This window comes from Arvicanthis niloticus, chromosome 24 (genome assembly GCF_011762505.2).
Source record: "Arvicanthis niloticus isolate mArvNil1 chromosome 24, mArvNil1.pat.X, whole genome shotgun sequence".
NCBI lineage: Eukaryota > Metazoa > Chordata > Mammalia > Rodentia > Muridae > Arvicanthis > Arvicanthis niloticus.
Window position 1 is genome coordinate 13,516,135 of NC_133432.1, and position 25,708 is coordinate 13,541,842.

Sequence of the window (25,708 nt, forward strand, 5' to 3'; positions counted from 1 at the left end):
AGTACTGGGATTACAGGCATGTGTACCACACCTGACAACAGCCCATATTTCCGCAGTATAAACTGGGATTTTTCAGATTCTGCCTGTCCCCCTGATAACAGAGAGTAAAGTTCAAAGCCTGTTCAAACAGTGTCCGGCCACAGGACATGTGGGATGAAAACCACTCCCAGCTGCTTACCTATCCAACCTCAAGGAGTCCTACCCTTACCTGTACACTTCAACTGCACACTTTGGGTGGCTGGCTTACCTGGGAGCAGTTTATATGGGACCCCAGAATGTGCATCCTGCCCTGCTTCCAAGAACTGTGGATGTGTCTGGTCTCAGAATCACGGTCAGTAATGACACCCTAGGACATGCCTACATCAAGGGATCCGCCAGCCAGCTGCATGAGCTGTGACTTGGGCATCTGACTTGCTGTCAACCTAGCAGAAGGAATACCAGTGTAAGCAGAAACGCCGCAGAGGAATAGCTACCAACCGAAGAACTCCCAAGAGGCCCGGGGTTTGCACCATTTTTGCTGTCTGTTTATTTCAAGTTTACAGAGAAGCTTGATCACCTGTGGAAACAACCGAATGCTCATCTTCTTAAGTTCATGTACTTGTATGTGATAAATACACAGTATTTAACTTTATACACCTGATAAAAGGAAAATGCATAGTAGAGAGGTCAAGGGGAATCAAACAGAAGTGGAGGGTACTGGTCACCAAAATATAAAAGTCCAAAGTCCCACGAAACTCGAGCCCATAGAGCTGGAGAAGCCAGAAACCACAATCTTCCCTAGCACCTTGGGAGCGACTGGAGGCTGTGGTTCCTTGTTGGCAATGTTAAGTGCGCCCCCTGGAGGATGGGCGAGAACTGCAGGCCTAACCTGGTGTCAACTTGTACAGCTGTTATTCTAAGTCTACAAAGATACAAGGATAAGAATTCTGTCCCATGGAAAGGCCAGACCAGTAGGGACTGCATCCCCAAGGGAGAACAAGGGTCTCTGTAAGGTGTCTGGGAGCCTGTGAGACGCATGGGGAGGCAATAAAGACAGAAAGAGAGGAATGGGGCTTGTGCTTCCTTCAAGGCCGAAAAGGCTGCTTACACATGAATCATGGGTGAACCAGCCACGGAAGGAATCGTGGGCATCCTATCTGCCCACAGAGAAAAGCCACTCTGACAGCTTCTCTTCTCACTAATGATACTTTGAAAACAATGTTTGTGCTCTAGTTACGGCTGGACCTCTTATACTTTCCACAACAGCTGGGCAGGATGTGGGGGTTGGGGGGAGTAACTCCTTTCCACAGCTTTCTTTGGTGTTTCTTTGTTTAAGACAAAAAGTTACCCATGCAGACCTCTCAATTTCTTCTGCCTGATTGCTAGCAATCCTAAGACATCCTGGACAATGGTGCCATGGCTGTGGCCGGGAGAAACAGCATTGTCCAGAAGGGCTGTGTAAACACAAGAATTCTGCAGAGCTCTGTATAACGCCTGCCCTGCTCAGGCAGGACACTCAGCCAAGCCAGCGTCTAAGCAGACAGGCTGGGTCTGAGCTATACGACCTGTTGGCTTTAACTTAACCACAAGATACTTATTGCAAACTAACTGAACTCCATCTGTGGCCACAAGGGGTGGAGCCACTGGGTTGTTACTCCTTAAATTTTAAAAAGGGAAAGTGACAGGAAGTCCTTGGTCACACAGACCCTTCCCCGTACTGCAGTCTTTGCCTGGATTCTAACTGCTCGTGCAACAGCAGACAAAGTGGTTACACTACAATCAAGAGCTTAAGAAACCCTACGGAAGGAAGCCAGGAATGCCTGGACTCCACACAGGCCAGGAGGCAGTCTTCTGGGCCCCATTACTGACAAGATAATCATTACCAAAACACTGGAAATCAGTCTGGAAGCCCCCTTAAACTTCCTATTTTTTTCTGTGGTCCTGGGTCGTCACACCCAAACTTCAACTAAACTTTTAATATTGGCTGAAAGCCAAAAAGGTTCCTGTTTACTCTCTAATAAGCTTTTAGCTACAGGAAAAAAAACAAAAACAACCCCCCCCCCCCAAAAAAAAGAAGACCCTTTGCCCTGAGGAGCGTTCTGGGTTTTGACACTTTGCTCTACAATGGCACCCTGATGTCACTGCAGTCCCCACTAACGCTTTGATCCTAAAGATAGCCATTTGTGCCTGCGCTGAGTGACAATCTTGTCTAAGTGCCCCACGGGAAACTCATGTTTCATTAACTGTATCAACCAGACAGTATTGAAAAGGAAAGAAAGCTTACAGTCTCTAGAATACACAGTTAACAAACAAGTGCAGCCGCTAATACACAGGCACGCATTTCGTCTCAGTCTCCTGCGCAGCCGCCCGGAGGATGCTGGGACACAGATCCTTGGAAGCTCCAGTATGTAACTTGTGAACTTCTCCAGAGTTCTGGCTAGTTAAAGACTTGGAAACATCTGTTGAGTCTTAAGCCATGTAATGTACATGAAAGAGTAGATACCACCCTGAAGGTTTTGTTTGTTTGTTTGTTTGCCAATTTACAAAGAGAATTAGCTTAGCTGATGGCCTCAGAAACCCATTTTGGGTAGCTAACATGAAGAAGTGTGTTCAGCCCTCCAGACAAACCTCTCCCGCCACAGCTGCTGAATGCTCTTTCAGAGTTGCAAAGAACCCCTCAAGCATTACAACTTCAAGCCCTTTTAGTTTTCCTGACTATAATTTTATCCATTAAAAAAAAAAAAAAAACACTTAAGAACTCCTCATTACAAATAAATGACATCGAAGTTCCCGGCAGCTACTGAGGGCTAGCCCTGTCTTTCCACGGTCCTGGAAGGTGCCCAAGCATGGGGTTTGTGTGTGGGTCGCACCGCTCCTTCTAATCCTCCTCAGTGTAGCCCCAGCCAGCAGGAGTCTCCCCACACACATTCACCTGGTACATCTGACATGGTTCTGAATTCACAATGGAAGTTTTTTTGTTTTTTTGTTTTTTCTTTTTTGGCATAAAAACATTTTAAAAAGCAATTGTCCCAAAATGCATGTTGGTTTCGGTTTGCAACTCCTCAAACCGGCCAGTCCGGCCAGCCAGCGGCCAAAGTCGATGACGTCATGGAGTCAAGTCCTTTTTTTTTTTCTTTGTCCCCTTAGACAACAAAGGGAAAGAAAAGAAAGGAAAGGAAAAGAAAAACAACAGCAACAACGAAAAAACAAACAAAAAAACAGATAACCAGAGATGACAGTCAAGGCTCTACACACGTGCTCGGTTTCCGTAGGACATGCTGCTATGGAAACGCAGGGTGCAGCAGCCCCGTGCAGGGCCACACAGCCAGGCATGCGAGGTCAGGTGGTCCACGAAGCTATTCCGGCTCCATCGCCTCCTCCGGCTGCAGTGGAGGCATGCGTGGTGAGGAGCCGGGGGTCAGAGCCCCACAACGTTCCACGCAGGGACCACCTTTCACAAGAGTGCTTCCTCCTCCCCCACAGGGGCTGGCTCTGGGCCCCGGAGGCTGTCTTCGCTGCCTTGCTTCCTGCTTACCGAACAGAAAACCAGCATTAAGGCTTGGAGAAATGATGGCCGAGCCCTGACCGACTCCCACTTCTACGTGCCTCTGCTCCCATGTGTTACATCTGATCTTTTGGGTACTCTCCCCGTTTTGACTTGTTCACTTAACTATTTCAAAGCCGACTTTGCCTCTCCTGTCAATGGGGAAGCAAAATTTACCTAAAAGAGCAGAGAACTACAGAACAACAGGTGCCAAGCTACCTATGGAACTAACCCCAAATCACCGCAAGGTCCTCCAGTGGGGTGTGTTCTCTGAGGTCTATAGTGCTCTCTCCTTTCTCTACCCTCTAGGCTAGGAGTGTCTATAGAACACAAACTGTGACACCTGCCCTCGGTCACTCCACTGTGAACTTCTGGGGCAGTGGCAAGGACCTGTGTGAACTGGCCGGGTACACGGGCCTCCAGGAAAAGCCTGCAACACCAGCATCCCAGCCTAGGCTCACAGGAAGACTGGGAGGGAAGGGAAGGCCACCCACTTCTCAAAAGAATCCCTCATAATCCCACTAGACCTGCTGGTGTGCCAGCTGTGGACGGGGTTTCACCAGACCGAAGGGGAGCTCTAAGGAGTGGACCCAGCCCAAGGCTTCCTTCAAGCAGAGTCTGCCTTGCCGCTCAGGGCTACTGTCCAACTCTCAACAATGATCTGTGATCTCTACCCAAACAGGGGACTGTGTCCCTAAGAAAGAACTACCTATGTTTGAGAATTACATTATCTGGTCTTTTTATTTTTAGAGGTGACGTTCCTGGGAAGGATGTCTGCCCTCAAAGCTGCTGACTGGTGCAGACTGGCCTAGGCCCAGGATCTCCCATGAATAAGCTCTACAAATTCCCAGCCCTCACAGGTGACCTAGGGTGATGCCGTGTCCGCTGAGTAAGGGAAGAAGGATTGGTATAGAACTGAGGCGAGCTCAGTCTGTTGGAATATTGCCATTTTGATCTCACCGAAAACAAACAAACAAACAAACAAACAAACAAAGAACAGGCTTGTTCACAGTCCATTTGGGAGGCAAATTTGGTTTCAACAGGCCTTTCCTTAAAGAAAAGCTTCCATCTCTCAGGAACACAGAGCTGGACTACAGCTACAGGTCACCTAGGAACCAGGTGGGGACAAGGCAGCCATCTGCCTAGCTGCTAATTCAGACACATCTTCCCAACCCCTGGCTCCTAGGACACAGGTGGCCAATGAATGTCCTCATATCACGCAAATCCCAACGAAGAGAAAATAGTTCCCACTTGATGCAAATGACCACAGCAAGTTCATTTGTGACAGCCTATACAGAAACGCTGTCCACCAATGGATCCGAATACTGCTATCCAGCGAAATACTCCTCAGTTATGAAAAGGCATGAAGTGCTCACACATGCTGCACTGTGGACAAGCCTTGAAAACATGTCGCAGAGAGAAAGAGGCCAGATGTGAAAGGCTACATATTGTACCACCCATTTACAAAAACCCTGCAGAATGGACAAATCTGTAGAAAACTGGACGGGCATCAGTGGATGCTGGGAAATGAGACTTGAGTGGACACAGCTCAGAGAAGAAGGTTCCTTCCAGGGCTGAAGCTGCCCTGGTGGCCAGGAGAGTCCACCACACACTTTACAGTGATGGGCTATGGAGTGTTAATTATCTGTCGGTAAAACCAAGCTTCTGGTTTGTTTTGTAAGGCTGGGGATGATGAAACTCATGGCTTTGTGCACTCACTCTACCAAAGCTACAGGCCCAGACTTTGACAAAGCCACTGTGTGTCTATGTTCATGTTCACATCGGTATGCAGGCCAGAGGTCAACTTGAGGCAAATTTCCCGGGTACTGCCCGAGGAAAAACTCTGTTCTTTGAAGCTAGGCTCAACAGTGAGTTCTAGGAATCTGCCTGTCACCACCTCCCCAGGAAAATCATGTTGCCTCACCTGGCATTTTTACATAGGTTCCAGGGCACTGAACTCAAGTCTTCATGCTTATGTGGGAAATACTTTAACAAATAAATGTGCCGGGCGGTGGTGGCGCACGCCTTTAATCCCAGCACTTGGGAGGCAGAAGCAGGTGGACTTCTGAGTTCGAGGCCAGCCTGGTCTACAGAGTGAGTTCCAGGACAGCCAAGGCTACACAGAGAAACCCTGTCTCGAAAAACCAAAAAAAAAAAAAAAAAAAAAAAAATTGCTCTCCCTGGCCCCCATAAAGCTAGTTTTAACAACAGAAGTGGCCGGGAGGAGTTCCCAATAGAGTCTGGCAACTGCATCAGGGTCAGTGAGACACTGGGCTACCTATCCTCATCCAGGCCCTCAGGGGAGCAGGGTGACAGGTCCACCCAACATTATAGGGATGAAAGTGTTCATCTGCTCCAGAAGTTGTAGGATCCAAAGGCCTAGATATGCAGGCAGGAAGAAGGCCCAGATCCTGCTAAGATAACTTCTAGCTTTTAACCCACCAGAGTTGCAGAGGAACCCTCGTGAAGAGGCACGGAGTGCAGCAGGCCTGACCTACGCTCCATGTGCATACTTAGATCACAGCCCCAGAGCAACGACAGACTTTCATCGCCATTGACGTGCATGGGTATGCAGCTATCCAGTCGGGCCTGAAGAACCTGGGTGAGTTTACAGGCATTCCGGGTGGAGCGCCATGCACCGCAGCCCAGCCCACATGCATGACATACCATGGGACCCAAGCCCCTGGATGCCCCTCGTTGTAAACCCAGAGGCCCTCAAGTGAGCCAGGCACAGCAGCCCAGGCTGAAGGCACATCTGCCTGCCGGAGATGCCCGCGTGCTTCATCTGCAGCTGCCCGCCCCCAGGCCCCAGCGTCGGGGAGGCAATGGAACAGGCAGGCAGACAGGCGTTACCTTGGGCTCAGACAAGGGCTCCCACTCCCTGGTTGGTTTTTTGCTGGAATTGCCAGAGGAAGGGAAAAGGGAAGTGAGAAGGGACCATGGGGATGCCCCCGAAATCTAGACAGTAGACTCTTGCATTTTCCAGATAGCCTGTAGCAGGGTGATCGTTTGGAGCAGGTGAATGGACACATGTGTTCACACAGAGAGTCCCAGAGTGAAACCATCTGACTCATCCATCACATGTTTCAGCGGCCACAGATTGCTACAACCCAGAAACCCCCAGTGAAAAGAGTAAGTCCTCAGAGGAAGGTGGAACTTCAGGGTGGGCACCCTGTCAACAGATGGAGGCTGGGTGAGCTGAGGAGGACACAAGAGCAAAGGCAGTGTGTCTCTCCTGGGATAGCCCAGGCTTAGCCTCTAGTATCCCTCCCTAACACTGGAAGGAAGATGGGGGTCACTCACGTGAGCAGGTTCCCGGGTGCTGACAAGGAGCGTTCTTCCCGCCGGCTACCTTCAAACGGGTTACCGAAAGAGCGTTTACGAATCATGGTCTTCACTAGGATCTGAGGGAGGAGAAGGACAGCAATGATGGCTGGACCACGGGGGGAGACTCCATGTACCATCTTCTCTGATCCCTGACAGCTCCCAGAGCTCATGATTCTTGCAGGCTCTTCCTACCCAGGAGCTGCCAGCCAGAGCCATCCTGAACCAAGGGGCATCTTGCTCCCTGGCTCCCCTAAGGTCCAGGCTCCTGGCTCTAACAAGACTCTGTGGTCCAGGGCTGGCTATGCCATTGCTGGACGTTACCTGAGACACCCTACCCCACTCCAACAAGAAACATGCTTTTATATCAGGATAATTCTTGGGGGAAGAGATGATGTGTGTCCAAAACTGAGATTGGATTCACACAGATAAACTTACCATTATAAGAGTTCAGAACTTCTGAGCCTACCAAAACCTACAGATACTCAAACCCCTTACACAAGTTCAGTGTCTGTGTATGACCTCTGCATATTCCCTGGTGGAGTTTAAACCATCTCTAATTAACTTATAACACCAATCACTATATAAGCAGCTAGTATTTAAATCCTGTCAGTTAGGGCAAGACAACAAGTCAAGTTTGCATGTTTGGTCCAAACTCAATTTTCCATTTTCGTGTAATTTTGACCAGTGATTGGTTGGGTTTATGATATGGAAAACAACTATATGCAACTGAATGGGTTTTACTTCATTCACATCATCTCGATCCAGTTTCAGATTTATATTACCCTAAGGAAAAACCCCATACCTGCACCCTTTCCCCTACAGCCCCTGTATGGATTCACTCAATCTGGGCACTCCCTATAATGGAACATTCACTGGCCTTTTGTGTCTGTTTTTTTAATTAAAACATTTTATGTGTATGAGTGCCTTGCCTGCATGTATATATGTGCACTGTGTACATGCCTAGATGCATGTATGTGTGTACACTGTGTACATGCCTGGATGCATGTATGTGTATACACTGTGTACACGCCTGGATGCATGTATGTGTGTGCACTGTGTACACGGCTGGATACATGTATGTGTGCGCACTGTGTACATGCCTGGATGCATGTATGTGTGTACACTGTGTACACGCCTGGGTGCATGTATGTGTGTGCACTGTGCACACGCCTAGAGGTGAGAAGCGGGTGCTGATTCCCATGGAAATGAAGCTGTGGATAGGTGTGAGCTTCCATGTGGGTGCGGGAGTCCTCTGCAAGAGCAGCAAGTATCATTAACCCACTGAGCCATCTCTCCGGCCCCCAAAAGGGGTTTTAGTCTGGGCATCACATGCATGCCTGGTGCCTACAGAAGCCAGAAGAAAAGTGTTGGATCCCCTGGAACTAGAGTTACTCAGAGTTGTGGGCTACCATGTAGGTGCTGGGAATTGAATCTGGAAGGAGGAGTAGCCAGTGTTCTTAACTGCTAAGCCATCTTTCCAGTCCCTAACAAAGTTTTCAGGTTTTCGTGTGTGGTTGTGGTGGTGGAGTACACGTCATAGGTATCTCTGCTGTTAAGGCCTCTCCTTCCACCTTGTCTGAGAGAGGGTCTCTCTTAGCTTTTCACTACTGTGTACGCTAGGCGAGCTGGTAAGAGTGTTTCCAGATGATTCTTTATCTGTCTCCTAGTAAGGGAGTTCTAAGATTACTCTGACTTTTTACATGGGCTCTGGGGATCTGAACTCAGGTTGTCGGGCTTGAGTGACATCCTAAGCATGTCTGTAACTCCAGCTCTGAGGGACCTGATGCCCTCTGCTGGTCTCCATGTGTGCATGAATGGTCATTCATAGACAATCACACATGCACACATGAATAACTAGAATTTTTTAAATATTCAAATGTAAAGAAAAAAGCGCTGATTTACAAAAAGGTCGAAATACTCAAATTTCCAAGTGTCAAGATGGGGGCACATCTGTAGAATACTCAGTCACCAAAGGAATGAAGCACCAAGGTCGCCACAACACAGGTGATCTGGGAAATGGGACACCAGTAAAGGAAGCCAGACACAAAGGCCACACAGTACAGGATCCCACTGATACCAAACGTCCAGCACAGATCAACAGAGGGAGAAAGTGGAGCAGTGGCCACCTACCATGGGGGGGAGCGGGGGGGAGGAGAAAGGGGAAGTGGGGTTTCTTACAATAGTCTGAAGACAGCTCAGCAGCAGGGAGATGATGGCCGTGCTGTAAGTGTCCCAAATGCCAAAGAACAGAATAAAAGCCACACCCCCAGGGTAGCATGACAGCTCCCAGCACAGCAAAATGCCAGGGGCTTCTGGGAGAACCAGCTACTTCCCTCTGAGCTTTGGAAGGTACTGCTTCCTGGCTCCCCTTCCTGTCAGCCTCTCCTCCTGCCTCTGATCCCAAGGGAAGGCTGTGCTCTGGGTCCATCTTTCTTATAAAGTTAGAGCCTCAACAACTGGTGCCAGCTCATCTTTGTCATTTCAAGCCCAGCATGTGACAGGCACTCGGTATTTCCTGAGTGACAGGTACACAGAGAAGGCTAGACCTCATACCTCACCACAGACACTTCCCAGTACCTGCTCCAGTTCTCCTGATCCCAACTCTGCAGGCTTTTCCTGTGCTCTTGGAACCTCTACTTTCCTTATCCTTCAACAGTGTGGGCTTTCTGGAAGTTTCTTGTTAGACATTGCCTGTATTGTTCCTTCTTGTTCAGCAGTCTGTCACTACGGTCCCTGCTCAGTAGGTTACACCCTGCCTTTCTGTGTTCATGTTTCTTTTCTTCTAATTTTTATATTATGTGATTGAGTGGTTTGCCCGAGTGTGTGTGTGTGTGTGTGTGTGTGTGTGTGTGTGTGTGTGTGTGTGCGTGCGCGCGCACCACTTGCATTCCTGGTGACTGCATAGGCCAGAAGAGGCTTCAGATCCCTTGGAAGTAGTGATCCAGACAGCTGTGAGCTATGGGTACTGAGACTCAAAGCTGGGTCCTCTGGAAGAACAGCAGGTGCTCTTAATCACCGAGTCCTCTCTCTGGCCCCTTTATCCATTTCTTAAGACCCTTCTGACCGATAGTAGGACCTAGTGTTCCTGCCTCAGGAACATGCCCTGCAGCCCCTCTATTGTTCCAGACACGTACTCCTTAGTGTGACCATCTGCCTGCCAAGGAAGGCAGAGAACCCGTGGGTTGTGCTCATAGCTGCTCCCTTCCCTGAGGAACCACTTACAAATGGTTCAAGAAGCATTTCTCCAAGGACAAATACCTACTGCAGAACCCCAGGCCAGATGCTTCCCCACAAGAGTGTCTGGGGAACAGAACCACCCACGGTGGTGTGGAGTCAGACCCAGCTTCCTCTCCCACCACAGGCACAGGACAGGTGAGTGGGTGAGAAGTGGACTAGGACAGGTGAGTGGGTGCAGTCATGCAGAGCCCCAGGCGGGAAGAGAAGAAGAAACATGGATGATTGCCCAGCCCTGGAGCTCAAGATCTGAAGGAGGCAAGAGTCGATAGTGTGGGATAAGCAAGAGAGAGCAGGTAAGCAAAGAGAGCAGGAGGCAACTCTCAGATTCCCAAAGGGACCCTGAGCCCAGTGCTAGCATTGCAGAGCCCGGGGACTGCTAGTCTCCTCGGGCTGGGGCCAAACATAATCTGGGCTTCTAAGAAGGCTATGGGTGCTTAGAGCCTGAACCCCTGGGCCTCCCATCTCCCTCCTGGAGCCAGAAACTCTCTTAAGGGCCTGGCAGTGGGGTAGCTCCTACAGTCTCCAAGGTGAAACTTGAAAATGACTTACTCCTCCAAGTTTCCTTTTCTCAGAGCAAGGGCCCAGATTCAAGGCCACAAAGAGGAGCCCAGTGTCTCCCCAGCAAAATCCCGAGTGGCAAGATCGGGAAGAACATTCTGCAGTGTGAGGTGGGAGTCCCTGGCTCTAAGAACCTCCCACACTGGAGATGTGAGACATGCCAAAGTTAGTTGCTCTGGAGATTGAAAACCTCACAGGCTGGGAAGCCCATCTTGGATGCTTCGACTCCAGGTGACTGCTAGCCTGGTTGTTCTCCTTTTCCCTGGTCCTTCCCCTGATGTGCTCTGAAAGCAGGAATTCTAAAGAGCAGTCCCATGCCAACAGGGGGCTGCCCAGCTCTACAGAAATACTGGAGCCCCAGCATCACCTCGCCCAATGAGAGGCTGAGTCAGGAGTGGCCCTCAACAGGGCCCTGACTCAGACCCCCATCTGCTTCCCAGGCATCTGGCCTGTGTCCAGCCCTGCCCTCTCTAGCCCTGCCTCAGGCTCTCTCAGTTCCTGCTCTTGGTCACTGGACCTGCCGGCCTTACCACGGTTGCCAGGCTGGGAATGTGTTTGACTGAATTCTCGACTTCCTCTTCGGTCACCTCGACCAGTGTGCAGTTCTCGTCCTCCGACGGCAGTGGCTCAGCCCCGTGCCTCGTGACCCAAGGGTGCAGCTTCAACGAATGACAGGAGGGGTAAGGGACAGGTGCCGCTGGTTCCCGCGAGGCCCTGCCAGCGAGCAGAGCCAAGGAGGGCATGCAGGAGGTAGAGGCCAGGGCCTTGGGTCTGGCATGCAGAAGAGCTAGTGACTCAGGCATAGAGGTGGGAGAGTGAGAGGTGGGAGATGAGAAAAGGCAGAGGTAGAGGATGGAGATGCTGCAGAGACACGTGTGCAGAGACAGTTCTCCATCTGCCCCCACCCCCCATCACAAAAGCAACAACCAGAATTTGGCATCAGCTTTGCCCAGCTGCCCCGGGAGCACTGATCCCCACCAACTCTCCCTGACAGCAGAGCGCTCTGCTCTGAACACGCGTGTCTTCCCAGTCCACAGAAGAGTCATGGTAGGTCCAGATGGAAGGGCACACTCGTGAGGGGACCCAGGCCCCTTCTCTGGGGTCCAAGTCCTTCCTTATCTGTGACTTTTGGGCCCTCTTAAAGACAAGTTCAAGTGAGCCAGGCACCTCAGAAGCCCAGGAGCACGCCTGAGATTTCTTTCTTTTTAAAGACATGGTCTCACACATCTCAGAGTGGCCTCTGACTCACTAGGTAGCCGAGGACAACCTTAAACTTCTGATCCTGCCTCCACCCCTCAGTGCTGTGATTACAGGCATGCATTACAATGCCCAGCTTACGATGATGCCCAGACGAGAGCCTAGGGCTTCATGCATGCCAGCCAACTGTTCTATCACCTGAGCGACATCTTGAGATTTTTTTTAAGGGCCAGATGTGTGTACTTGGCATCAACAGGGGTGTGTAGGGTGGTGAGCGAGGTCTCTGCTGACAGAACGTTCTACTCCAGGGTAGAAGTCAGCAGCATAAGGTTGAACTGCCCACTAACTCCCCGACTCTGCAGTTTCTCAAAAGGACTGGCCCACGTCTTTGACAGGGCCACAAAAGGACTTGAGGTTGAGCAGCCTAGAGCACAGAACACACAGAAGCCCCAAGACCACTCTCTGAGGGACCGACACCATCAGCACAAGCCAACGGGAGCAAGCAGAGGTAGTCCAGCTGACTGGCCACTGGTCCCATTCCCCCATCACAGGATATAACCAGCAACACTCTTCCCTGCCCGTAGCAGCACCCAGCAGCCCAGAGGCTCCAGGACATGGGAGGCGGTGATGCAGGAGGGTGTGGTGCTGTGGAGAGGACTGAGCCAGACATTTCCAAGCACAGGACGCAGGTCTCAAGAACTAGCCTTCTTAGCCAGCGGTAGCCAAGTACCTTGATTTCAGGCACCACGATCCTGGACTCTGGATTCTTGTCCAACATCCGGGTGATCAGATCTTTCAAGTCTTCAGCTATATCAGGCCTGGGGATGACAACAGTCATAGGTAGGTCACAGAAAACTCAAGAAACCTGACCACTGAGGAATCAAAAGGTGGTGTGATTGACAGAGAGGCACTACTCACTGGTCTGGAAACTCCAGGGCCTGACTCTTGATCTTACTGTGCAAACACATGATTCGTTCATCCATGAAAGGGCACTGTGGAGAGGCCAGGGAGTGTGGTACTCAGAGGTTGCCACCTGTATCCTTCAGTGCCCTGGGTCATTCCTCAGGGATCACAGCAGAGAAATGAACAGCAGTGGCCCAGGCTGGGGAGGGGGCAGGAATCATTCCCCTTCACTCTGCCCCCACATTAGTGGAGGCCCAGGAATGTCTAGCTCGTCTCAAGCCCTTATCAACCACACTACTGACCTGCTTTGTTCAGAAGCTTCAATTTCCTGCTGACACAAAAGCAAATGCTCTTCCCCACCCACCTACCCAGGGAGCAATAAAGAAGCTGACAGTAATATGTGACATGTGTGTACATGTGTGCACATGTGTGTATGTGTGTGATTTGTGTGTATGTGTGTGTGATTATGAGTGTGTGTGTATGTGAGAGAGAGGGAGAAAGAGAGAAAGAGAGAAAGAGAGAGTGATTATGATGGTTTACCCTTGGCCTATGAACCATAGGAGACTTTCTGTGACTACGCAGACAACCCATGGTGCCCTCTACCTAGAATGATCTCCCCATCATCAACTGCATGGCTTGTTCTCTTCAGTCATGTCTGACCAAAACTACCTATGAGTGGTCCCCTGCAGAGCAAACCTACCTCATTCTTGCCAGGCACACCATCCCCAGCTGAGCACCTAACCCTGGTATTACAGTCATTTACTGATAATTCCTTTCCACTGTAACCTCAACTCTACCAGCTCAGGCCTTCCTGGTTGGCTCTTTCTCAGAATGTCCTTGGCACAGTAAAGATCGACTGAACTAACAGAAATTCAAATTGGTTCTGTCTAACCTCTCGGGGATAGGGTGTATCCCCTAGTGATGCAGCTCAGTGAGACGAGGGGTGCTTAGAACACACAAGGCCCTGGGTTTGGCTGACAGCTGAGAGAGGGAGGAATGATGATAGATATATGGATACTATAGCATAATGGAAGATCCCAGGTGACCAGGTTGTGGGGTGTAGTGGTTTGAATATGTTTGGCCCATAGGAAGTGGCACTATTAGGAGGTGTGGCCTTGTTGTGTTGAGTTAGATATTTAATGAAGGCCACTAGACTGGCTGGCGGCTCTGCTTAGCTCAGGCCACCATGACCATGGCCTGAAGCCAAGTGCTCCACAGCTGGAAGTGGCCAGAGGCCACAGGCAAACCACAGCTAGAAACGGCCAGCCAGAAACACCAGCCCTGGCACCCACGGGATGCCAGCGTGGGAGGTTGGCAGAACCATCTCCCACGCTGTCTCCACAAGGCTGGGCTGAGCCCAGACCATCCCGCCATCCACGCAGTACCCGGTAGGAATTAGACTCTAATGCTTAATGATTATTCAAAGGCTTTATATATTTGGTAATGCTCAATAAATAAGATGCTCACACAATTAGAAGTGTTTCCCAATTAACTAACCTAGATATAAGTTGTTACCCAGGACTGCTCCTGGTTCAAGCATGGTTCTCTATCCTCCTATATCTCTGCCTCTTGCTTCTCCTCTTCCTCTCCTTACTCCTCCCACCATAGCTCCTTCCAACTTGCAGGAAAAATTTCCTGCTACCTTGTTGGAGTGGGTGTGGCCTTGCTGGAGTGGGTGTGGCTTGGTGTGGAGGAAGTGCATCACTGTGGGCGTGGGCTCTGAAGCTCTGCCCAGTGCAGAAGAGTCAGTCTCTTCTGGTTGTCTTCTAGTCAAGATGCAGAACTCTGAACTCCTCCGCCAGCACCATGACTTCCTGCACTCTGCCAGGCTTCCTGCTATGATGATAACGGACTAAACCTCTGAAACTGTAAACTAGCCCCAGTTAAATGTTTACTCTTCTAAGAGTTGCCTTGAACATGGTATCTCTTTATAGCTGTGGAAACCCTAACTGAGACATGGGTTTTTACTACAGAATTTGCTCAACTTTATGTTGAACTGAAAATTGTTCTAAAGATACACTTTTTATTTTATATATATGAGTGTCTTCGTGTGTGTGTGTGTGTGTGTGTGTGTGTGTGTGTGTCACTTGCATGCAGTACCCTTGGAGACCAGTAGAGGGAGTAAGAAACCCTGGAACTCAAGTTTCAGTCCATTGTGAGCAGCCATATAGATGCTGAGAACCAACCTTGGTTCTCTGTAAGAGCAGCCAGTGCTCTTAACTGCTAAGCCATCTCAATAGTCTCAAGGAAAAAATTTCCAAACAAATATTCAGGGAAAATAGGTTTTTAAAAAAAGCTAAAATTATTTCTTCTCTCCCTCCCCCACCCCTCTCATTTATTTATTTATTTATTTAATTTGAGACAGGGTCTCTCTCTTTACCCTCAATGGTCCTGAAACTCTGAAGAGCAGACTGGCTTCAGACTCAGAGATCCCTCTGCCTCTGCTTCCAAGTACTGGGATTAAAGGTGTGACTACCATGCCAGACTACACACTACTTAAGTGTTCCTCTACAGGAGCACAAGCTCGAAAAGCAAAGGATCAAAAATCACATTGAACTTCACAGTTAAAAGAGGTCCCTTGCTGGGTGGTGGTGGTGCACGCCTTTAATCCCAGCACTCAGGAGGCAGAGGTAGGAGGATCTCTGTGAGTTCAAGGTCAGCCTGGTCTACAAAATGAATTCCAGGAGAGCCAGGGCTACACAGAGAAACCCTGTCTTGAAAAACCGAAACAAACAAAACCAGAAACACTCCCTAAGTCAATAATGCCCTACAAACCATGATTCCCATTCCCATTCTATCCCTGGCAATAGTAGCTAGGAACACCGATGAAAAGATACTAAGTAAAGCTGCAGTGGATGCAGTGATTGATTAGTGATGTCTGTCTCAGGCTCAGGACCAGAGATGGTATATTTGTGTGTATTTGCTTTAAGCTCACCGAGCATGTACAACCTCCACAGTGTCTGTTGGTCCTTCTGTTTCTCTCAACCATTTCTGTCCCAATGAGAACATCAGAAAGATATGTATATTACAAAGAATTTTTTTTAATCTATTCATTCGGCTGTGGAGATGTAATCTGCAAATGAGAACTGTCTCCTTGCAAGCCAACCAGGCACTCACTGCACTCAGAAGACAGGACACACCACCCTCTCACCTGGCCGAAGACAAAGCAGTACAGAGTCACACCCATGGCCCAGACATCCAAGGCCTGGAAGAAAACGAGAGGTCAGTTGATAGACAGTTGTTTCTGCAGGTCCAATAACTAAGTCTCCAACCTCCCTGGCTCAACCACCTTCTCTTAATCTACACTCTTGGGGCGGAATAAAACCTGTTTCCTAGCTCTGTTGGTTGGGATGAAAAGCCCAGCTCCCCATGGCCACAGTGGATGGTCAGAGTTTCTCTGCTGTTCCTGTTGAGTGAGTGCCACTGAAGGTGGTTGGTTACCTGATGGGAAGTAGCCTGTAGGTGCTGGTGCCTGACCCACGTGCAGGGCAACCAGTTCAGGAGACAGAGCTGGCGAGATACCGATCCTTGTGAGTTCCTATATCTGGCTGTTGCTGTTCACCAGCTACGTGACCCAGTGGACTTGCTAAATGTGTATCTCTTACACTTAGAACCAAAGGACCCCGATACAGGCAGAACTCAGCCGACCCAAACCTACCTTGCCAGAGAAGATCTTCCGGGTCTCTGAGAGCGACTCGGGTGCCATGAAGGCGGGTGTGCCCACGGTGTTCGACAGCAAGGCGTCGCTGCCCTTGAATTCGTTGCTCACACCAAAGTCGGCTATCTTGATGTGCCCGTCTTCCCCCACCAGGAGGTTGGAAGGTTTGATGTCCCGGTGGATGATCTTCTGGTAATGTACTGGATATGAAGGAGACCAATGGAGGAGAGGGGCAGGGAAAAACCAATGAAAACCTCCACTTGGCCATGCAGCCCAGCATGTCCCTGATGCCTCATGTCCCAAGGCCCAGGGGCCTTTCCCAAACCCGCTGTGAAAGTGTATTCAAGGACCTTTACACCAGTCTCAACACGCCAACCATCCATAGCCGTTTTTAACCGCCTGTCACAGCCTATCATCAAACACAACTGCCTTTAGCAATCGCTAACACTCATCATAGCTGAAGTCAACGGAGGCCATGAATGGGCTCACGTGAAGGCTGAACCACAACGTAGAACAGGGGACTTAGCTTCTCAGTGGATATAAGCATCAGACAATACTATGGTCTGGAAGTCCCAAGGGTAATGATGACAAACTTGGTGATGTAAAAGGAGCAAAGGTTTAGAGCTTCACTCTGTGTTCCATATGTCACATTTATCCCCACTCACTGTCAAAACCAAGGTGGGAGGTGATGGCAGTGCACGCCTTCAATCCCAGCACTCAGGAGGCAGACGCTGAAAGACCTCTGTGAGTTTGAGACCAGCTTGGTCTACATAGTGAGTTCCAGGATAGCCAAGGCTGTTACACAGAAAAACTCTCAAAAAAAAAAAAAAAAAAAAAAAAAAAAAGACACAACATCCCGTGTGATAGGCAGGGGTACAAGTCACAATGGCCAACAAGAACCAGCAGAAGAACTGGTAGCAACAGGCTGATCGCAGCCCTGGTGAGAGACTTTATCTCACAGATGAGGGTAGATCCATCCCAGGCAGCTGGGTACAAAAGATTATGCAAAGGGAGCCCTGGCTATGCCTGGTCTTCATAGAAAGGGCTGCATTCTCAAACATCACTAGTGGGCTGGGGAGATGGCTCGGTCAGTAAAGTGCTCATGGGCATGAGATCTGAGTTTGGTCCCTAGCACCTACTTGGAGGAAAACAAAACAACAACAACAAAAACCCAAAAAGAAAACCAGCTGAGCGTGGTGTGCACACCTCACCCCAGTGACAGGGAGATGAGCGGATCACGAGGCCTAGCTAACCAGCGGGCTTGTGAGCTCCAGGCTAATGAAAGACTCTGGCCCCCACCCCAAACAGACTGTCTCTGCACCTACCACCATCTATTAATAAAAAGGTTATTAATAGGTTATTAAAGGTTATTCTCATCATAAAAATAAATGAAAATGTTAAAACAAGTTTGAGAGCTCCTAAGGGAAGCCACCGAGGTTGTCATATACAGGGGCCCTTATTCACACTACGCCAATGTTCATCTGTCTCTGTAGCAGGGAGAAGGTCTTCTACTGCCAAGGGACAGCCCCATCCGCAGCCTACATAGTCCTGTGTCCTCACCCTCGTCCTTTGCTCCAGCAGGGAAATGAGATACTTTCCATTCCTACCCACTGGCTGTGATGCTAACTATCCCAGAAGAGCAGCATCTCCCCCTCACCGTCCCGGCCCCGGGCATGGCTTACAGTACTCGATGCCTTTGATCAGATCCTGGAAGTAGAACCGGGCCTGGTCTTCAGACAGTGGCTTGAGGGTGGGCACTTCCATCACAGGCCTGAAAGGGCGACACATGTGTAAACCAGATGCAGCCCTGGCCCACTCTCTCCCTCAGAGCCTAGGTCTCCTCTCTGTTTTCACGTGCAGAAGCCTGGCATTGGGCCCGGGAGACAAACACTCACCCTTGGTTGACCAATTCAAACACTGTGGGGAAGAGAAGAAAGAAGCTGTCACGTGGAGGAGACACTGTGAATCCACCTCCCTCCTCCTCACCTGCCCCACCTCCAGGGAGGACTGAGGAGACACACAGTCTGCTGAACTCAGCGTTACCAAGTGCTACCAAAGAGGAGAGGGCCTCCTGCTGCCCCGGGGCCCTACTTGGATTTTATTTCTAGTACTCAAAACAGTCAAGGAAAAGTTGTACTTGATGGGGCAGGTCCGTAATCCTCGCTATTTAGAAAACTAAGGCAAAAGGATTACAAATTCAATGGCAGCTGGGGCTACACGGTGAGTTCAAGACCAGACCAGCTAACGGAAGGCTGGGGATAAAGATCAGTGATACAGTGCTGATCTAGCAAACACTAGGCTCTGGGTTTGAGCCTCAGAAATGGATCACACACACACACACACACACACACACACACACACAGAGAGAGAGACTCTATACACACACATACTCATAGAAACACAGACACCACACAGACACACACACATACTCTCAGAGACACACATACACCACACACACACACTGAGGTACACAAAAACACACAAACACCACAAACACACACACTCTTAAAGAGATACAGAGACACATAGACACAGATACCACACACACACACACACACACACACTCTTACAGTGATAGAGACACATACACTTGCACAGAGACAGACACCACACATGCACAGACCCCCCTCCATACCATACACATAAACACACAGAGAGACACCACACACATACACTCACAGAGACACACAAAGACACAGATACCACACACACATACACACACACCCCACACATTCCCCCCTATATACATAGACACAGACACCACATACACCCCACACATCCCCCCCACATACATAGACACAGACAACACACACACATGCTTGCATGCATATGAACACACACACAAGGAGCTTAGGGACAGGCCCCAGACCTTGCACATCGGAGGCAAGCATACCACCACTGAGCTGTAAGTTCTCATGTTTTTCTTTAAATGGACTCATTTCTAATTTTCCCCTTCCTTTTTGAGACAGGGTCTCACTATGCAGCCTCTGGCTGGTCTGGCAATCACAAATATAGATGCTTTGCCTCTGCCTCCTGAGTGCTGGGATTAAAGGCACGTGCCACCACCCCTGATGTCCTCACCATTTATAACCGAGTCTCTGACGACACACCTGAGCTTTTGTCTGGGAACTGTACCCATATCTCTGAGTACCCCACGTGGCTTCCCAAACTCCGCGTTCTCACTCCCGACCCCTCTCCCTACTTCTCTAGCCCAACCTTTTTATTTTTTAAGTCCTTGAAGCCTCAGGGCTTTTCTACCAGTTCCTCCCTCTGCCCAGATTAACATGGCCAAACCTTTGACATTCGAGGGTTAGATGCTCATCTCCTATGTGAAGTGGTCTGCCCTAATTAATTACCCTTAAAATATCTAAATTCCTCATTTATTTAATTATCAACACTATCTGTCCTGTCTAGGATAGCAGCTGTAAAGATCGCCTCTTTCCGATCATGCTATCCTTGGTGCCTAGAACAGTTCTGAGTATACAGTAGGTGCTAAATAAAGAGCTGCAAATGAGCACATACTAGATGTTAAAAGATCGAGATGTTTAACATCTAGTAGATGTTAAAAGTCCCAGCAAGAATTCCTTTCTATGCCCTGCTTTGAACCAGATGTGTGGGCTCCTATAGGGTACAGCTGAACCAGGAAAGAGGAACCTGTCCTTGGTGGTTCCAGGGCTACAGCTATCCGGAGAGGACACCTAGGCATTGGCAAATGCAGCTATTTCAGGTGGATGGAAGGAAGCAATCTTACCCATGTACAGATGGTCCTCATTAGGGTCATCCAGGACCTGATGGCACAGCCACCCAGGGACAGGAGCAAGGAGAGAAAGAACAAATATGAGCAAGAGGAAGTAGGAGTGTGTGATGGCCTGTGCCCACAGAGGGGAGCACTTTCCACCCTCAGGAGGGACCACTTCTCACTCACAGGGGGAGCACTTCCCATCCTCAGGAGGGAGCACTTCCCACTCACAGGAGGAGCACTTCTCACCCTCAGGAGGGAGCACTTCCCACTCATAGGGGGAGCACTTATCAATCTCAGGGGGAAGCATTTCCCAACCTCAGGAGGGAGCACTTCCCAACCTCAGGGGGGAGCACTTTCCAACCTTAGGGAGAAGCACTTCCCACTCTCGGGGGGAGTACTTCCCATTCACAGGAATGAGCACTTCCCACCCTTTTTCCTAGTCAAGACAGAGGACAGAAATTCCCAGAGTATGATGGCCAAGTGCACCTATCCTCAAGCCCAGGACAGCCCTCAATATCTGGAACACCCTGAAGAGAAAAACAGCAGGGAGGAATAAATCCTTCCCAGAAACACCCCACATCTGGATGCTAATCCAGCCTATTTCCTAGGAGACATGACCTATGTTTCAGGGTAAAACTGAAACCCTACTTGAACTCAAGAAGTGTACCCATTCCTCCCAACCCTACCAGGACACGCCTCCATGCCTGCTCCTGCCTCTCTCCAATGAGCTGGTCTCAAACGTGTCCACTTTGACTATCTTGGTGATGTCCAATACTGGCTGGGCACACAGTACATACCCAAGAAACACTGATATACAAACAGAATGATTGTGTGGTCTTGCTGAGTTGGGTCAGATGAACCAGGTACCGAGGAGAAAACAGATCCCACTAGGACTCTGTGCTACTTCACAACATGCTCCCTGGAGCTTCTGCTGAGATGGCCAACTCCAGCAATGGGGGATTGAGATTGGGAACACAGCATGGCATTAGGACAAAAGGTAACCTTTTACAGCTACTCTCTTTTGCGGAGAGAAACGTAGGCTGGACCCCCAGCTAGACCTCTTGTCTCTTCCACCTCACCCACCTTTCCCAGCCACCCCAGATGGACAAGACTGCAGGCACATCTGGGCGTTCTATCTGGAACTTTGAGCCCTCCTGTGAGGGCAAGTTAGACCCAGGACAGCACATAGAGTTCTTTGGCCATGAGTCTCCAGGCAAGGAGCGGCAATGGCCTCCCATCCTCCAAAGACAAGGACATGTTCTCCACACAGAGGCTCAGGACCCTTATATGAGTAGCCTCCTCCCCCGGGAATGTCCTGCCCTGTTGTCTCTGCTAACCAGGAAATAGCTAAGGCCACTTCAAAGATTATTTTCTCCACAAAGTCTTCCCTGCCTCCTTCGGACAGTCAACACAGTCCTTTACCAGGTGACAACCTTGACGAGAGAAGCTCCAGATTGAATCTGAATCTCCTGTGGAATCCCCAAGTCACCCTTGGGGGGTCTATTAGATAAAAACTAGTTTCACTTTTAGACTAAGACAATACTGGCCTTTCTCACTCTCCTTCTCTACTTGTATAAGAAGTAGCGACATAAGACACTGTTACCTTAGGCTGAAGGCCAAAGCAGAGACTCTAGATGCCTCTTAGAAAGTCAACGTTTACAAAGAACAACAACAATAGCAGCAGCTACAATGTATAAAAATACATCCTTTTTTTTTCTTCGCTTGGGATAGGGGACTCAAGTCAGTAAAGTGGTAAAGTGTTTGCCTTACAAACACAAGAACTTTAGACCAGTCCCCAGAGTCCATGTAAAACACCTGGTAAGGGGCTGGAGAGATGGCTCAGTGGTTAAGAGCTCTTCCTGAGGGGATGAGTTCAATTCCCAGCAACCACAGGGCGGCTCACAACCATCTGTGATGGGATTTGATGCCCTCTTCTGGTGTGTTTGAAGATAGTGACAGTGTACTCACATATATAAAATAAAAAATCAAAAAAAAAAAAAAAAAAAAAAAAAAACAACAACAATAAAAAAAAAAAAACTGGCAAGGGCTAGAGAGATGGCTCAGGAGAGAAGAGCATGTACCTGAACCAGGCAGTGGTGGTGCACATCTTTAATCCCAGCACTTGAGAGGCAGAGGCAAGTGGGTCTGTGAGTTGGAGGCCAGCCTGCTCTACAGAGCCAGTTCCAGGACAGCCAGGGCTTCTCAGGGAAACCCCATCTGTCTCCACACTGGGGGTGGAGGGAAGCACATGCTGGAGTTCAATTCCCAGCATTGACATCACCCAGCTCACAACCACCTGTGACCAGTTCTAGGGGATCTGACATCTCTGGCATCGGCAGGCACGTACCCCATCATATGAACATATGAATGATTAAAAATTAAATAATAAATCTCTTTTAAAAAGTGGAAACATGGTGGTGCAGGCCTACAACCCCAGTGCTGAGGAGACAGACAGGAGGACCCCTGGGGGCTGCTGGCCAGATAGCCTAGCCTAGTTGTAAGCTCAGTAAGAGATCCTGTCTCAAAAAAGGAGACACTCAAGGAGAGACACCCAAGACTGGTTTCTTTCTTTCTTTTTTTTTTTTTTTTTTTTTTTTTTTGGTTTTTCGAGACAGGGTTTCTCTGTGTAGCCTTGGCTGTCCTGGAACTCACTCTGTAGACCAGGCTGGCCTCGAACTCAGAAATCCACCTGCCTCTGCCTCCCAAGTGTTGGGATTAAAGGCATGCACTACCACCGCCCGGCCCAAGACTGGTTTCTGTTCTCCACAAGTATGTGCACACATGTGCACTCACCTATAAACATGTGCTCATGCACACACATACAAAGTTGCTTTCCATAAAAACGTATTACTCTTAATCATGTCTGATAGGGTTACTGTTTAATCAATTAATTAATAAAGAATTTGAGATTCTGTCGATTCATGGTTTTGCTCTGGGGGGTTGCGTGTTTGCTGAGACAGGACTGCTTGGAACCCAGGCTGATCTTGACCTTCTGAATCTCATCTCCTCCTCAAGCACTGGGCTTACAGGTGTGTCTGGCGCTGCTTTAGAGTTTAATGGGATACACAGGAGTCAATGTAACCGGGGTGAGCAGCAGCGTGAGCTCTGTTGAGGTTGGAAACAATGTATTCCCTACAGGCTCCTGTGTGAAAGGCCGGGTCCCCAGCTGGCAAACCGTTAGTCCAGGGTAGTGGTACAACTTAGTAAATTCAAAGGCATGTGCCTTAGCGGTTTCACAGGCAGCGTGCACTGCCCCCACCCCCAACACACACACCCAGGCCCGCACTCCCTTCCTGGCGACCACGCTTCTGCTTGAAACACAATGAAACCAGCTGAACACCATCTGCAAACAGCCTTGAGCGCAGATCAATCTTTCTTTGTATTAAGTTGTTTTTCCAAGTATTTGTTACAATGACTAAAAGCTAACACAAAGTTTTCCAGAATGTTTAAAGTACATCAAGTCATCTTGAGACAAAAAAAAAAAAAAAAAAAAAAAAACAACCATGAGAATTTCTAAAGCCGAAGCAAGGGTTGGCTAAATATAGCGCGGGCTGAAGCCAGCCCCTCCGGTGTTTATAAACGAGGGTTCACTGGAGCACAGTCATGCTTCCTTACTGATTCGTTTGTTTGTTTTTGAGGCAAGCTCTGGCTATGTCGATGGCCTGGAATTCATTACGTCTACTAGGCCAACCTCAAATTCACAGAGCTCCGGGTCCCTGTGCCTTCTGAGTGCTGGGGTTGAAAGTGTGCACTACCATACCCACTATTGTTTGGGGTTTAAGTTGTTGTTATTGTTATCTTGTGTGTGCTTGTATGCACTACACCTTTATGTGGGTTCTGGGGATCAAACTCCGGATCATTTGGCTTATATTATCAGGAGCCAAGTGCCTTTGCCCACTGAGTTATCTCACAGGACTTCACTTATTTGTATGTATGGCTACTTCTGTCCTCCAGCTACCTGCTTGTATAGTAGAAAAACAACCAACTTCAAAGAGAAAGAAGTAGGTAAAGGGCAAGCCTCAGAGCTCTCAGCCTCAACTTTTGCATCTGTAAAATGGGGGCGAAAGGCAGTCTTGAGGAAGAGATAGTGTGAGGGTATGTGAGGTAGCAAAGTCCTCAGCCTTGAGGCAGCTGTTCACTGTGACTTGACTCTAGAGCTCCTAGCAACAAAGGGTCTAGATATTACCAAAGCTGAGGCTAGACCATCAGCCCCACCCTCCTTCCCTCCTCACCTCCACCAGCTTCACCACGTTGGGGTGATCCAGCTTCTTGAGGATGGCAATTTCCTGGTACACCTGCTCGATGGGGCCCCTGGGTTGGATGCAGCCCCCTGGAGCTGGGCGAGTACCTCGAGGTGGGGGGCGACCTACAGGAAGCAGAAAGAATTAGGCAAAGACCTTCTTCTGCAGAGGGCATCTGCTAACGGGACAACTGAGGGACAAAGGACTTCCCAGAGTCTCACAGTCTTCTCTTGACAGCTCCTCTGCACCTGCACTGGAAATCAGGGAGATGGGATTCCCCAGGCCTCTTGTTCATCCTGTAAACCCCTTCTCCTGTTCCACACCCAACCCCAAGTTGACAGAAGCTCACTGGGGATGCTGGTCTGGCTCAGCTCCCTCAGCATCCCAGGGAAGTGGTCGGGAAATGTAGCTCAGGAGATAGAATGCTTGTCTAGCGTGCACAACGTCCTGGGATGAATCCCAGCACTGCATAAAACAGGGTGTGGTGATGCGCCCTCAAACCCTTGGTATTTGGGAGGTAGAGGCAGGAAGAGCAGAAGTTCAAGGTCATCCTTGACTACAAAGTGAGTAGAAGGCCAGTCTGAGGTACATGAGGCACTGTTCAAAAGGAAAAGAAAAATTACGCGCAACACACCAAAAACAAAACCAAAGCAAAAAAGAAAAAAACAAACAAAACCTGGTGTAAATCAATCACTTCCCTTTGGGGCTCAGTTTTCCCACCAGATAAAATAGACGTAAACATTATTATCCCTCTCCTCCATGCAAAGGGATGGTTTGGGTGCACCAGAAAGCCAAGAAGAGGAAACTAACTAACTAACAAGTCAATGAGAGAAAAAGGAGCCGACTGTGTCAGGCTGGAGCGTTACTCAGTTGCAATGTTGTGAGACTGTGAAGACCAAAACCGTTACATGACACATTCCGTGTGAGGATGCCAGGAGGCATGATCGGCAGAACAGAATGCAGCTGTGACCAAGCCTGGGCAAGGAAAAAACTGGCAGATGCAGCAGCTGTTGAAAAGGGTGTGCAGGAAAGGAGCTAATGAAAGCCTCACCTCGGAAAGTGACCGTGGGAGACAGGAGGAGCACACCTGTCGTCACTCAGGAAAATGAGAGGAGAATCAAAGGGTCTGAGGCTAGCCCAGATTAGTTTGCCTCGAAAACGAAAGTGAGGACCAGACCTGTGATGACTGGGATTACAGGTGGCTGCCACACCCACCTGCAGCCTGGCTTTCTGTGTCCCAATCACTGTGAGTTCTGGGAATCCAAACTCCATCTTCACACTTACACAGCAAGTACTTTATCCACAGAGCTATCTTCCCGCCT

The 25,708-nt window shown here is 49.3% G+C and overlaps 1 protein-coding gene across 5 annotated transcripts in view; it reads right to left on the reverse strand.

Moving 5' to 3' along the window:
• Positions 1 to 502: 502 nt before the first annotated feature.
• The window catches only part of Camkk2 (calcium/calmodulin dependent protein kinase kinase 2), a 52,208-nt gene continuing 27,002 nt past the window's right edge, over positions 503 to 25,708 (reverse strand). For 2 of the 5 annotated variants that reach the window (XM_076922777.1, XM_076922776.1), the window contains 12 exons: positions 24,378 to 24,511; positions 20,155 to 20,191; positions 18,299 to 18,320; positions 18,086 to 18,174; positions 16,404 to 16,603; positions 15,897 to 15,950; positions 12,761 to 12,834; positions 12,573 to 12,660; positions 11,176 to 11,304; positions 6,827 to 6,927; positions 6,377 to 6,419; positions 503 to 3,506 (listed from right to left, as the gene is read on the reverse strand). In XM_076922777.1, coding sequence (XP_076778892.1) covers positions 3,336 to 3,506; positions 6,377 to 6,419; positions 6,827 to 6,927; positions 11,176 to 11,304; positions 12,573 to 12,660; positions 12,761 to 12,834; positions 15,897 to 15,950; positions 16,404 to 16,603; positions 18,086 to 18,174; positions 18,299 to 18,320; positions 20,155 to 20,191; positions 24,378 to 24,511 — 1,142 coding nt within the window. In that variant the 3' untranslated portion in view covers positions 503 to 3,335. The remainder of the gene's footprint in view (positions 3,507 to 6,376; positions 6,420 to 6,826; positions 6,928 to 11,175; positions 11,305 to 12,572; positions 12,661 to 12,760; positions 12,835 to 15,896; positions 15,951 to 16,403; positions 16,604 to 18,085; positions 18,175 to 18,298; positions 18,321 to 20,154; positions 20,192 to 24,377; positions 24,512 to 25,708) is intronic. The other 3 variants (XM_076922778.1, XM_076922779.1, XM_076922780.1) reach the window with 3 other exon arrangements.